General features: G+C 37.7%; 3 protein-coding genes across 8 annotated transcripts in view; all 3 read right to left on the bottom strand.

Moving 5' to 3' along the window:
• Window positions 1–1,263, bottom strand: part of Per (period circadian regulator) — a 34,175-nt gene extending 32,912 nt beyond the window's left edge. For 3 of the 4 annotated variants that reach the window (XM_083089008.1, XM_083089010.1, XM_083089009.1), the window contains exon 1: window positions 966–1,262. In XM_083089008.1, coding sequence (XP_082945134.1) covers window positions 966–1,048 — 83 coding nt within the window. In that variant the 5' untranslated portion in view covers window positions 1,049–1,262. Of the gene's footprint in view, window positions 1–965 lie in introns of all 4 variants that reach the window. The other variant, XM_083089011.1, reaches the window with a different exon arrangement.
• Window positions 1,264–2,522: 1,259 nt separating this feature from the next.
• On the bottom strand, window positions 2,523–7,927 carry LOC145965454 (RNA-binding protein 45). 3 transcript variants are annotated; one of them, XR_014436715.1, is made up of 7 exons: window positions 7,645–7,927; window positions 7,299–7,413; window positions 5,520–6,319; window positions 5,212–5,441; window positions 4,990–5,129; window positions 3,690–4,762; window positions 2,523–2,671 (listed from the first exon to the last, which is right to left on the bottom strand). XR_014436715.1 is itself a non-coding variant. In XM_083089012.1 (6 exons), exons 1-5 carry the CDS (start codon window positions 7,841–7,843, stop codon window positions 5,016–5,018), a joined length of 1,458 nt encoding a protein of 485 aa, XP_082945138.1. In that variant the 5' UTR covers window positions 7,844–7,927; the 3' UTR covers window positions 2,523–4,762; window positions 4,990–5,015. The 3 variants fall into 3 exon arrangements, 2 of the variants coding, with proteins under 2 accessions (XP_082945138.1, XP_082945139.1); XM_083089012.1 differs by having other exon boundaries at window positions 2,523–4,762; XM_083089013.1 differs by lacking the exon at window positions 3,690–4,762.
• A 1,546-nt stretch (window positions 7,928–9,473) lies between these two features.
• Window positions 9,474–14,982, bottom strand: Pgd (phosphogluconate dehydrogenase). The gene is made up of 6 exons (XM_083089293.1): window positions 14,860–14,982; window positions 13,250–13,672; window positions 12,541–12,764; window positions 12,052–12,296; window positions 11,351–11,976; window positions 9,474–10,952 (listed from the first exon to the last, which is right to left on the bottom strand). The coding sequence occupies exons 2-6, from the start codon at window positions 13,258–13,260 to the stop codon at window positions 10,610–10,612; spliced, it is 1,449 nt and encodes a 482-aa protein (XP_082945419.1). The 5' UTR covers window positions 13,261–13,672; window positions 14,860–14,982; the 3' UTR covers window positions 9,474–10,609.
• Window positions 14,983–15,013: the final 31 nt, after the last annotated feature.

Genomic DNA, 15,013 nt, shown 5'->3' with positions numbered 1-15,013 from the left:
ATTATATTATATAAATCTCTCTCGAATTTTATTTCATTTATTTTTTTATTCTATTTCGTATCATTCATTTTTTTTATTTTTTTACATTTTTCCATATTATATATATAAACAAAACACAAATAGAAATGTATAGTACAAAAGAAAATCAAAAACATTTGTATTGTCAATTTTTAAAAAATGAGAATACATTCGATTTTATCACGTGTAGTGAAAGGAATCTGACGATGCCATTCAATGAAATTCAAGGAAATAAACAACGTGATTTCCGCATGATTGTCATGTACTATTTAACTACTTAACGATATATCGATCACTATAGATATATTCAATACGTACAACCGTGTTATTTACTAAGAAGGTAATCGCATCACGAATAAATGGCCGAAGTTCAAAGCGAGGTCACACGTGTATTCAATGTGCACTTTGAAGTGCATCGATCACGTGTCGAAGAAAGATTCCATTGTATGACGTATAGTCCTACAGTGTGAATTTGACGTATAATACATTTTCAATTTTTCACGCATTTTTATAGTAAATTATTATTATCGAAAATGACGGGCTCTGCGCGCATAATTTACAAAAAAAATTCAAATATATAATTTAATAACACGAAAAAAAAATAATTATTTAATTATTATTTATTAAATAATTATTTTATTATTATTTATTAAAAAATTCAAATATATAATTTAATAACACGAAAAAAAAATAATAATAAAGTGGTCTAAAGGAACACAATCTCCAACGTAAACCTTTATTTAGCAAAAAAAAAGACAAATTTTTTATTTTGATAACCTCAAATTATTATAACAATTATATTTAAAACATAACAATTATATTACAAATATTATAACAATTCCCACTTTTTTTCAAAAAATATCCCATCACTCAAAAGAGGTTGGAAAATCACAGGCGATCGTTTCTAACAGGAAAAAAAAATTTTGAAAATTGCGAGTCGCACTCACCTGCGATGCGACTGACTGTTGCTGCAAGTGTTGGAGTATCCGGAGTCCGACACCTTGGCGTTCTCCACGGACACCGCCTCCATTGTGCGCGATCTCTCTTTTTATTTTCGAACAAGGATAATCTTCTTAACGAGAAAAAAACGTACTCCCCCTTCGGAAGAACTTCCTTTACGCGACGCGCGACGCGCCCGCTTCGAGTTCGCGATTCATCTCTCGAGATTCAAGGATCGAGGAGGGATCGACGATGACGACCGCTCATGTGCGCGACAGGACGCGGACTGGCCGACGAATTCCGCGCGAAGCGCGATTCGCGCTAGCCGCACGTTCTGGGACACGTGACAGCGCCCGCCCCGCCCCCTCCACGCTCCTTCCTCCCTGCCCCTCCGCGCCGCGGCGCTGTATTCGCGACCTATTCGTAGCGGCGATTGCGACCCACTTCAGGGCGCTTCGCGCCTCCGTTCGCCGCGATCGATGATCGATGACGATAACGATCGAGAGGATCGTCGCGCACGTTGCACCGGCGTGCAAATTGCGTGATATGCGTAGACTTTTAATGTGTTTAATTCTTCGCACTTGAATTTTTCGGGACGTGGTCCCCGGAAGAATTTCAAAGAGGAGATCTTTAGACGCTCGTTATTATATCGATATTTTTTTAACGAGTATTTTTTAAGAAAGAGTGAAATTAAAAATAAGTTAAATTAAAATTGAACTAAAAAGTAAGAAAAGTAAGAAATGTATTAAGAAGTACCTTTGTATGTATGTGTGCGCGTGCTACTGTACGTTACATCTTTATAAACGTCCGATCTGTCGAAACGTCGACTGTTTGAACGTATCTTTACTACTGCCAGTCTCGTCTGAATTTATCGTTGCTACTGCGTCCCGCCAAATTTAAAATTCTACTCTTCAAATGCTTGCAACGGGAAGATACGCTCGTTTTCAGTGACAGATTAAAATGCTTATAATAATACACATAATTAAATATTCTCACAAAAATGTAAAAAAAATCATTTAAATAACTAGGCGAATAACAATAAATTATATTCTCTGTTTAGAAATTTTTTTAATTATTCAATATATATATATATATATATATATATATATATATATATATATATATATATATATTTAATCTATATATTCGATTAAATAATTTTTAAAAAATATTTGAAATAAAATTTTTAGAAAAAGTTTATAAAAATATTTATAAAAATATTACTTTTTTAATTATTGAAAAGAAAAATATATATATATCCACATTTTCAATAATAAAAAAATTATAAAAATTATAAAAGTATCTTTAGAAGCTTTTTTAATTGTTAAAAATATATATATATAAATATATATATATATATTTCTTTGAATAATTAAAACGTTTCTGAAAAATAGACGATAAAAAAATAATATAATTCATCATTATTCGCCCAATTAAAATTTAAAATATAAATAGCGATCGAAATGAAAATATACGTTAACAAATTTATAAATACAAATGACGAAAATACATGCTAATAAATTTACAAATACAAATGACATCAACCGAGACAGAGTCATTGCATATATAAAAATATAATAATATATATATATTCTCTGTAAAACTTTGTTCCATGTACATTCTCGTAGAAACATTATAATATTTTCACGTTGCTAAAAATAATATCACAGTCTTCAGGTACGATGCTTCTCCCTCGTGGAATTTCCGCGGTATCCTGGAAGCGAGAAGAACACATGTCAGATCATCTCAGGAAGTAGCAGTTTTGACGGACGCGCGAACAGAATCGTATAATACTCTCCGTTCGATAGTGAGCAGTGAGAAAAAAAATGAAGTGAGAGAGTCGGTGTTTGGGATTTATTGCGTATTCCACATGTGTATTTGATACCATCAAGAAAAAAAAAAACAAGTCACAGTTACAGTCTCCTGGAACATCATTTCCTTTTTTTACGGTCAATACAGTGTGGGTCTAAAATCGCACGTAGGTGATACAAAAATGCGTGTCTATCATTATTCAATGTTGTGCGTCAATCATTATTACGTGTATGACGAGGTTGTTTGGTTTCGTAATGAATTCTAAATTCACGTATATCTAGGGAAAGTCGTCTTCCCTCCTTCCTTCTATTTTAATCTCAATAAGCGACAAGTCTAACACATATACGCTCCGTGTTTGTTCTTTGTACTCTCTTAAACATGAAAGATAATTTACATGCCAGTACATTTCGTACATCGATAGCTTCTATAAAATAAGATACACTCACGCAATTAAAAGCATATATAACATACGTTCTGGCAATATTTTATCTTAGTATTTTTATATACGTTTTTTTCTTCATATGTAGAAAATTTTTCAGGTATATATTAAAAGTCGAAAAATATTCACCGTTTCTCTCGGCCCATTTTTTTCTTAATAAGTCGTTGATCATTTCTTCATTAGTTCTTAAGATAAAAAAATGAGTCAAAACTTTTTTGTTGTTGAAAGAAGCAAAAGTAACATTTTTCGTTATTTAAAAGCTTAAGCAATAACGTCTTCTTCTTGTTACATAAAAGGCAGTACGTAAATAAACGTTTCATTTTATTACAAAACATCTACACGAGTTAAAAATATTTTATAATAAACACGATCGATGTACGATATAAAAAAGTGTAATAATGCATTAACAAAGAACAGAATCCGACCATGAACAATCATTATACATAGGATAAATATTTGCACCGGTATCTCAAGGATGTACCTTGCTTTGCAGTTTCTTTTCCTTTTTTTTTATCCGCAATAATTTTAATACCTATCGTCTTGTGAAAGCTGTCAATGGTGTCTAACGTACAAGTCATATATTTTGCTTCCTGCACGCAATATAATAACTACAAAAGAAAAAGTACAGAAATGTAATTATAAATGAAAGATTTCTCTCTTGCTAAACCTAACACAGATTATATCTAAAAGCCTGTGCGAACGGATAGCACTTTTACTTTTAAAAAAAAAATATACATATATTTGTTATAGTGCATTATTGCGTGCTTTACATGTATGAAACAAAATTTGCATACATTATAGAAATGTACTTTTGCCATTGAACGATTCACTGATATTATGAGTTACTATTCGTTAAATATATATATTAATATTTTATTTTTTTTTTCTCTTTACAAAGTTGTCGAGTTGAAGCGACTTTTAATGTAAACAACTCTGACGGTTCACCGTCCGAGAAAATACAATCTTCATCGTTAATAATCAGATAACAATCTAAACAAATAAAGCTATAAATCAGAATAAAAAGAAAAGGGGAGATCTCGCGGGAAACGAATCGGTACGTGCGCTTTGTTTCCCTCGATTCTCAGGTCCTGCGGTTCTCGCGAGCGAAGAAAATGCATACACATAGGGGCAACATCCATGCGCTTGCCAAGGTACACAGCGAACGAAATGCTCAACGAAATCAACCGTTCGCACAAGCCTCTTAAAATAACAGAAACACGAGTCCTTCGCGAGCGCTATAATCGTGTGTGAAAACGGACGAACATGTAAGAGGATAAAAAGTAATAGTAGTAGTAGTAGTAGTAATAGTAGAGTAGCAGTTAAAAGTTTCAGTAACGTTGTTGCAGTTGCGCGAACGTAAAGCGAACAGTTAAATATACATATACATATTATATATATATATATAAATATATACATATATGTATATATATATGTATATTAGGTAGGTAGTTGGAGTAGTTTTCCCTGGATGCAGGCCCTTGACGTGGTCAAGTGAGTAGTCTTTAAATTCGTCTCTTTTTGTTGCGTGCGTCCAGCTTGTATATACCAGTCAGTCTGTGAAGACAAACAGCAAAAATTACATTCTCTCCTGCCGGCTTTGTCTTCCCCCCCGTGCCCGAGGAGGAAGAGGAGAAAGGAGGAGGGGTAGGAGGAGGTAGAAAGAGAAAGAGAGAAAGAGAGAGAGAGAATGATAGCGTCGACAAAACACAACGTCGGGAGTGTATTACAAAGAAATGCTTCTCTTTCCCTTCGCGCCGCACTACGTTTCGTCTACTACTTACGAGATACGAGCTTTTTAACAATCCCTTCAATTCTCGTCCTCGTCCATCCGCAATCGTTTTCGCCGGTCTTCGCCGACGTTTCGTTCCTCCGCCTCCAGCACCTTCAGCCGAGAACCACAGATCTCCTGCCCGTGTAGAACCTAAGATAAGTATTTTAAATTTAAAATGGATACGAGATTCTTCAACAATTAAGACTGCAGGAGAGAAAAGGGAAGACCTTACCTCGATGGCCTCGTTTGCGCTGTCAATGCTGGCGTACTTGGCGTAGCCGCAATTTTTGCCGGGTAACATGTACACATCTATGAGATTTCCGAACCTGCAGAAGGCGTCCTTCATAGCGTAGATGGGCGGTACCGGTGGACCGCAGACGATGAAGCACCTCTTGGCCACCTCGGCGTCGATGCTCGCCATCGGCTGCGCCGGCGGCAGCTTCACGGATATGTGATCCAAGCCTAAAGCGAGAAAAGTAGCGACACTACACGCACAACGTATTTGCTTCCTCGTGGCACCAAGCGTTTAAGTTTACTCACTCGGTGCCGTCAACCCCGCGGCTTGAATCAGCGACGTTGCCTGGGCGATCGTCTCCGCCAGGTGTGCCAGGTCCGTTCTCGCGTTGGCGACGCTGCCGACCGCCGTCGAACCGCCGGGCTTCGTCGCGCTCTTCGGCGGCGCGCTCGTCAAGTCCGGCTTGACGATCATCCGATGCCCAGGTGGGTACTCGAAGCCGTGAAACTTCTCGCGGGCGTACGCCGCCGCGCTCGAGTTGTTGTACACCACCACCGCCTGACCCCGTGGCATCCTGTATCTCACGTCGGTCTTCAAGTGGCAGTAGTCCATACCGGGCACGATGTCGAAGAGCTTCCACAACTGATCCTGATTCAACGCAGGATGCGCGATCACCTGTAGACGCGTGTAACCGTCCGAGTTGGAGTAGTTGGTCGCGATCTCCAGACTGATGCTGCTCTTGCCGAAGTTGGACGTGCCATAGCTACCACTGGTACCGTCGTACGCGACGCTGGACAGACCGTTGTTGTACTTGGCGTCATTGTGATCGGGTTTCGGCTTCTTCGGCTCGGCGAATACCGCCTTGTACTTCCTATCGCACTCTTCAAACGCTCGCGCAGCGCTGGACACCTTCTTGAACTTGACGTAGCCGAAACCCTTGGACTCGTTCGTGCTGCGATCCTTGACCACGGTTGCGTACTCGATCGCGCCGAACTTGGAGAACTCTTGCTGCAGCTCGCTGTCGGTCATGGTTTTCGGTAGAACGCAGAACAGTCGAACCCACCTCTCCTCTTCGTTCGTCTCGCGCACCGAGCCCTGATCTCGGCTACAAAAAGAATCATAATTAATCATGGGGTAAAGTATTATTGACAGATTAGCATCGAGAAGAGTCCCAGCAAACACTAAATAACAGTTATATAACTGTTATGTATAAGTTTCCACTCTACAATATAATTGTTACATATTATGTAACAGTTATATAACATGTAATAGTTATATTGTTAAGTGGGAAATTACTATTGTAGTTATTGACAGATTATTGTGGTTACATTGCAGCAATATTGCGGCAATATTGCAATGTTGCTGCAATATTGCTGCAATGTAACAACAATGGTCTGTGCTATAAGGGATCCGATTAAAATATCTTGAGATGAAATGAAAGTAACAAAACCCATGCAGCAATATTCCGGCAATATTACTGCAATGCTCTGTGATGTATGGGATATGACAGATTACCATCGAGAAGAGTCCCACACAGCACCCAGCAAACACTAAATAACAGTTATATAACTGTTAGGTATAATTTTCCACTCAACAATATAACTGTTACATGTTATGTAACAGTTATATAATATGTAACAGTTATATTGTTGAGTGGGAAATTACTATTGTAGTTATTGACAGATTATTGTGGTTACATTGCAGCAATATTGCAATGTTGCTGCAATATTGCTGCAATGTAACAACAATGGTCTGTGCTGTATGGAGTACGTCCGATTAAAATATCCCAGCAAACACCAAGTAACATTTATATAACTGTTAGTTGTAATTTCCCACTCAGCAATATAACCATTACGTGTTATATAACAGTTACATAACATGTAACAGTTATATTGCTGAGTGGAAAATTACAACTAACAGTTATATAAATGTTACTTGGTGTTTGCTGGGATCTTGAGATGAAATGAAAGTAACAAGACCCATGCAGCAATATTGCGGCAATATTACAATGTTATTACAATATTGCAACAACATTGCAATATTGCCGCAATGTTTCTGTGCTATATGGGAACGACGAGGCTTACTTTGAGGCGATCATCACTTTGATGGGTCTGCCAACGGACCCCAGCATCTTGCCGTTCATCTCCTCGAGGGCGAACGCCGCCTCGGACGTTTTGGAGAATTTGATATACGTGACGCCTACAGCAGGGCAACACAAACAACACGGAAGATTAGAAGTAGACTCGTTGACATGTACGAGAAAAAAAAAAAAGAGATTGCATACATTTTCCGGACCCCAGGACTCTAGAAGGGAACAACTTTAGCGAGAAAGGGAGAAGAGGAGAGGAAGAAGAAGAGAAGGAGAGAGGCGAATTCGCTTCCCTTATCGATCAGTCTTATCCTTAGCTAAGGCTTCAGCAGCAGGATCACCTTTATTCTCGCCCGTGTTGCGATCCTTGACCACCCAGATGTCCTCGATCTTGCCGAACTTCTCGAACGCCTTCCTGAGGTCATCCTCCTCGAGGCTCTTGTGGCAGATGACGAAGAGACGGGAGTTTGGAGGGTCGTCGTTCTTCGAGCGCAGATCCGTCTGCGAGTAGTAAGAGTCCCGTTCCCTGTGGTCGGCCATCTTGGGCTTTATATCTACGCGACGAATACGAGCGCTACCGCGAGCGCGGACTATCCACTGCCGCCCGTCTACGGTCACCGGGCGCCAGCCGATCCCCCTCCCCCTTCCCTCCCGCCCGCACCTCCTCCTCTTCCTCCTCGTCGCGTCGAGCCCCCCCCCTCCTCCCCTCTACGGATCTCGTCTCGTGTCCCCGCGCGCAAAAAATAAGAGTCTGCTCCTTTTTTTTATTTACACCCCGTACAAGTATGTCTCTTTCTCTTTCTCTCTCTCTCTTCCTCTTTCTCTCTAAATTCAAAGCGAGATAAACGTGCGCTTGGGATTCGACAGAAAATGGAAAAATCACGAAAAGAATGAAAAATGAAAAACCGACGAGATTCACGCTTGACTTGATTTAACGCCGATTTTACTTTTTCTTGTATACATATAATGATATGTATCTGGAGGAAGAAACCTGATTGTGTTTCAATTACCAACCGATTAAAATTGATGAAATGCAATATTCTAAACAAAATGACGAAATAGATGGCGATTAATAACATGATTGTTGGTTCTGAGGTGAACAGATATTTCATCAAAGATTCATATAATATTCAACATTATATAAAATTGATGAAATGCAATATTGTAAACAAAATAAAATGGAATGGGTGGCGATTAATTAACATGATTTTTGGTCCCGAATTTAAAAAATATCTCATCAAAGATTCATATATAATATTCAACGTTATATAAAATTGATGAAATGCAATATTGTAAACAAAATAAAATGGAATAGATGGGGATTAATTGGCATAATTGTTGGTCCTGAATTTAAAAAATATCTCATCAAAGATTCATATAATATTCAACATTATATAAAATTGAAGAAATGCAATATTCTAAACAAAATGAGAACGGAATAGATGACGATTAATTAACATAATTGTTGGTCCCGAATTTAAAAAATATCTCATCAAAAATTCATATAATGTTAAACATTATATAAAATTGATGAAATGTAATATTCTAAATAAAATAAGATGGGATAGATGGTGATTAATTAACATGACTGTTGGTTCTGAGTTTAAAAAATATTCCATCAAAGATTCATATAATATTCAACATTATATAAAATTGATGAAATACAATATTGTAAAAAAAATAAGACGGAATAGATGGCGATTAATTGACATAATTGTTGATCGTGAGGTGAAAAAATATCTCATCAGATTCATATAATATTCAACGTTAAAATCTGCCTCTGAAATCGTCATCTCTCTGCATTTCGAGAATTTAGTTGGTATAAATTTGAACTTTCGATAATAAGCCGGTTCTCGTTGCATGCTCACGTATGATCGAGATATAAATAAAAACTTATAGCACGTGTAAAACTTCTTAATCCGTGTATATAATATATGTACAACAAACATTAGCTCGACCTTGATGTTAAAAAAAAACCCGACTAATATTAAATATTCCTCAGAAAAACGTGGTGCATCGAGGATAAAACGAGGAAGCTTCGAGGCCGACTAGCGTTATTTAAAAAAAGGAGAAAAAACTGGTATTGGAGAGGGAAAAGTTTCTAGTATAATTAATTTAGAATTAATTAATTATCTTATCCGGAATAAATAAAACGCCTGGCGGATTTGAATACACTTAATAACGATAAAATTTAATTACAAAAAAGCCAGCTCTAAATAAGGAAAATCTCAATCGAAAATCCTTAACGTTACATGGAATGCGCAAAAAAAAAATAATTGTATTGCGCAAAGTTTCCGGAATCTTCATTTCGCGAGCGCAACTGAACGCCAGTGTAATTGAAAGTGTCATGCTCCAATATCCTCGAGGAGAAAGAGAAATGTAACGTAACGTCGACGGATTCGCAATCCGTAATCACAGCTCGGTGTTTCACTGCAATTTGCTCGTCTTATGTCTCCACTTCCTCGAGAGCGATCGCTCTCTCCTTTCCTCTCGTTCTTGCGTCAACGCAACATACGCAGTGATAATTTCATTATCGCCCGAACGGTAGGAAAAAAATAAGCCCACAAATTATGCTCGCTGTTTACGACCTACGTGACGCGTATAACTCGTCGTCGAGCGCTCCGTTAACTTCCATAGTCACTGAGTAATGTAAGTTATCCGCGTTACGTAACCCGAGCCTCCAAATCGGAGTTTCCTAAAATATACGTGCGACTCGAATGGAACGTGGCGCACGGAAGCGAAATAAGACGTCGCGGTTGACGATACAGGAATGTTCAACACGGGAAGGTCCGTCGAAGGAAATTTTATGTTACTCGTTCCTGTTTCCTTGTAAGGCTCAAGTTTATATTTCATCAATATAATTAACATTTGTAAAATATAGGCCTTTTTTTTAACTTGTCTCTTTGCGATGTATCCTAGAAAATTTGTATATATTTATGAAAAATATATATATATATATTTATCAAGAAGAGAGAGATCGCGAAGAAAGAGAAATATATAAATCTTTGTTCATATTTGTAGCTTTCAATTTTGTAATCAATATTAAAATTGCTTATTCGTTCTGTTGTATCAACTATCACATGCATGGAATTATTATGTGACTCACATTTTAATTGTAACATAATTATAAATGTATTTTTGAAGATACGTTTATAATTATGATAAATATCTCATGTTGCGTTTGTACTTATTATAAACATCTGTAAATCACAAATACTTATATCATACTCTTAGTATCGCAATTTTTTCTCGCAATCGCAATTTTTGTACATTATCGACTGAAGAGGTTCTCAGTTTCTTTAGAGTTTACGCGTCGTACGTGGAGGCGGATATTTTCCCGCCGTGTCCGGTCCAGTTCGTATGAACAAACTTCCCTTCCTCGCCGAGCAATTCATACGTATGAGCGCCGAAGTAATCTCGTTGCGCCTGCAGTAGATTCGCCGGCAATCGGCCCATTCTGAACCCATCGTAGAAGGCCAGAGCTGACGACAGAGCAGGAGTCGGTATGCCAATCTTCACGGAGGCGCTCGCCACTATCCTGGCGCTTTCATGGCAATCCTTCACCGCCTTGGCGAAGAAATCGTCCAGCAATAAGTTGGACAATTTCGGATTTTTGTCGTAGGCCAATTTTATATTTCCCAGGAATGCGCTGCAAAAAGATTATCACTGTAATTTTGCTCTCCAGAGATACGCATGTTTCTATATATTTTAATCTTATATATATAAATAAAATATATATGTAACTGTTATCGCGCGATACATATCTACACGCAATTATATTCTCTACTTTAAGTATAATACAAGATATTATTTTGACGAGATAATAAACGGCGTCTTTTGGGAGAAACGAGAATTACCTCGAGAGCCTCTGTGACATTAGATATGAAATGTATCCTTGAAACATTGTATACAACCTTGACATTTATATCTTCTTGTTTGTGTGTTTTAAAAGAAAATGTAAGATCATCTGAGAAAGATTGATGTGATATCGACGTAAGTCGGCAAGGTTGAAAGTCGCGTAAATTTTCACGTTTCGACCAACGTTACCTCCTTATGATACAGCCACCTCGCCACATCAACGCTATTCCGCCGTAGTTCAAGTTCCAGTTGTGAACCTTGGCAGCCTCTCTTAGCAGCATAAAGCCCTGCGCGTACGAGATAATTTTCGCGACGTAAATGGCCTTCCTCAAGTTCTCGAGGAACTGTTTCTTGTCGCCCTCGTACACCAGATTCGGACCCGTTAGTATCTTGCTCGCCTCCACACGTTCGTCCTTCAGCGCAGACAGGCATCTGGCGAACACAGATTCGCCGATCAGCGTGACTGGGACGCCGTAATCCAGGGCGGCGATCGCCGTCCACTTGCCGGTGCCTTTCTGACCGGCCGTGTCCCTGATGCGTTCGAGCAAATAGCCCTTCTCGTCCTTGTACTTGATTATATCGCTCGTGATCTCGATTAGGAACGAGTTCAGCTCGCTCTTGTTCCACTCGTCGAACGTCGCGCTCATTTCCTCCTGCGTGAGCTGCAGAGCTTCCCGCATTATGTGATACGCCTCGCAAATGATCTGCATGTCGCCGTACTCGATGCCGTTGTGCACCATCTTGACGAAGTGTCCCGCGCCGGTTTCGCCGACCCAATCGCAGCACGGTTCTCCGTCGACTTTCGCGGCAATCGACTAAAAAAGTATCAGTGTTTCAGTAAAATTTTCTATAGATTTTTCATCTTATAAACAATGATAAGCTAAGCATACCTGAAAGATGGATTTAATATGCGGCCATGCTTTAGGATTGCCACCAGGCATCAAGGATGGTCCGTATCTGGCACCATCCTCACCTCCACTGACTCCGCTGCCCACAAAAAGAAGCCCTTTCTTCTCCAAGTCCTTGGTACGTCTCTCAGTATCCTGATATTCAGAGTTACCACCATCAATGATAATGTCTCCGGGAGAAAGAAGAGGCACTAACTGCTCAATAAAGGCATCAACTGCTGCTCCAGCTACATCAGATATAACATCAGATTGTATTATTATCGTAGCATTTATTATACACTCTTGGACAAAATTAAAGCATAATTTTTTCTTTAAAATTTTTCGTTAAAATTTAAATATTAGCTCTTAAAGAAAAAGTGAAAACAAAATTATGCGTTCATTTTGTCCAGGACAAAATATATATAATATATAATTGTATGTAATAATTATATATAATTGTAGATTTTTAATTACAATAATAAAATGGATTACCTTTTACCAACAACATTACTCTCCTTGGGCTCTTCAAAGTACCAACCATTTCCTTCAAGCTATAAGCACCGATTATTTTTGTGCCCTTGGCCTCATTCTCGAGGAAAGATTTGACCTTGTCGGTGGTACGATTATACGCACATACGACAAATCCATGGTCATTCATGTTCAGAATTATATTCTGTCCCATCACTGCCAAGCCGATGAGGGCAATATCCGCTACTCTAGAAGACAAAAAACATGTTAATTGAAATTCGACAAAAAAAAGTCAAATCTATTGTCTTCTTATACCTATATGTATTGAAAAAAAAATTCTACAATTGCCTTAAACAGCTCAATACGAAATATTTTCCATGATTTATTTTGCTCTCGACAATATTCAAACTATAATAATTATAATAATAATATAATATAATAATAATATAATAATATAATAATTATAATAATTATAATACAGAATATAATACATATTACAATATAATAATACATAACTTGGACTGTAATAATTTCACGGTAATTAACGATGAATTAAGATAGGCTTAATTTCTTGATTAGATATTCGATATTGTATACGATTTGAATGAATCGCACGCTCGTAAATTAAATCCAAGGTGCTCGAAGCGACCGAATAATTTTCCCCTCATGCGATATTCTCGTTCCACGTCACATTCCAAGGAAAATAAAAAATAAAGACGAGGAAAATACTCACGGAGCACTCATATTTGCGGATTATTCCGTGTGATTCGTGCGACGAAGGGACAGGATCGGAGGCGCAAGAACGAACGGCAGGAACAACAAGTGGTCGTCGCGCCTTTCGACCTCGTCGGCGAACGAACGTGTACATACACCGTGTACGAAGTCCGTGTCAGACGACGTGCCCGACGTTCGTCGCGACGTCAGCTGATACGCCGCGAGCCAATCGTGAAACACGCCGGGTCAGCAGGGCCTTCGAGCCTCGCCATCGGCACGAAAGTTGTCATAACGATGATGCAGCGTTACGAGTATCGCACAAAACACTCGATTTTATGACGCAACTTATCAATCGATCTGTGCGAATCGCGCCCCTTGAGAGAGATTCCCCTTCGAAGGCGAGGACGTCGCTTCGTGGAAATGAATTCCGGAAAATCTGCAGCTAGAAATGTCAAAAATATTTATTTGCAATTTTTTTTTATATATAATATTTTTTATATTAAATTATAAATATGTTATATAATTGTAATATAATTGTAATATAATTAAAATAAAATTGTAATATAACTGTAATATAATTGTAATATAATTAAAATAAATATGTAATTTAAATATATTTTTTATAATAAATTATTATACAAAAAATTATAAATTATAAAAACATAGAAAAAATTATAAAATTATTTTTATTATATAAAATAATTTTTACAATTTATAAAATTTATATTATTATTATATAAAATTTATTAATATTCTTTTTGCCGGGTTCTCCAATTTCAAAATATCTTTCTGACATATAAATTCCACGCGAATGGTTAACAAAGCAAAATTCCATTAGAGTGCAATGTTCTCGTACGCGACTGGGGAGAAAAAAAAATCATGATGAAGCATTTTCTTGCGACGAAAAATGACTAGCACTCTTAAACAGCGAGAGCTGGAAATATGTATACTTTGATACCTTCGAAAAATCGTCGAGGTTACCGGGAGAATATATTTCGATAAGAAGTATGCGAACACAAAGAAATAAATATATACATGTATGATTCGAAAGAGTTGAACTGAACTAAAGTGAGTCGCGAACTCTGGTGCAGTTTTCGATGTTGGGGGAGCAGGATTTAGAAGAGGTCACGCGAGCCTCCTCCTCATCATGTTCTCTTAATACCGCGAAATTAGCTCTGGATTTGAATTTACAACTTCAGGGTGATTTACCTCTAACCTAAGTATATTCTCCTGATAAATCCGGACGATTTTTCGACGCAAAATGAAAGACAAACCGATTGTGTGCGTAGCTATTGTGTCATAATTCAATAGCTCTCACAATCATGCAATTAATAAAATTATTAGCGCGGTTTTTATGAATTAAATTAAATAAAATTCATAAAAAGAACGTGATTTTCATCCTCCTTTATAATTCAATTTCTTTATAATTTTAATTCCACTGTGTCTTCTCAACCCGAATAATAAATTACAACATTTAAATCGACGAGAAATATATTTAATTTCAAGCATCATAAGAAAGAAATCACCATTATTGGCGATTTACAATTCTTCTATCTCTTGATATAAAATATAACCTCTCGATTTTGGCGTCCACTTCAATACACGTTTATGCGATAAATAGATACTTACTTTTATTTAGTAGAAGAGACGACGCGCAAAATGGCGTGAAATCACGTGCTATCGAAAAACCAAGCGTATCAGCAGGGGATCACGCTCGACGAGAGGTGAAACGAATTGAAGCGAGGCGAGAGTCGCGAGTCGAGATTCTCGAGGCGAGAAAACG

Source organism: Camponotus vicinus, unplaced genomic scaffold (assembly GCF_025532165.1).
Source record: "Camponotus vicinus isolate PSW18456_S1 unplaced genomic scaffold, iyCamVici1.0 SCAF_14, whole genome shotgun sequence".
NCBI classification, from domain to species: domain Eukaryota; kingdom Metazoa; phylum Arthropoda; class Insecta; order Hymenoptera; family Formicidae; genus Camponotus; species Camponotus vicinus.
The sequence above is the reverse complement of the archived record's forward strand: the minus strand, read 5'-3'. Positions and strand labels throughout refer to the sequence as shown.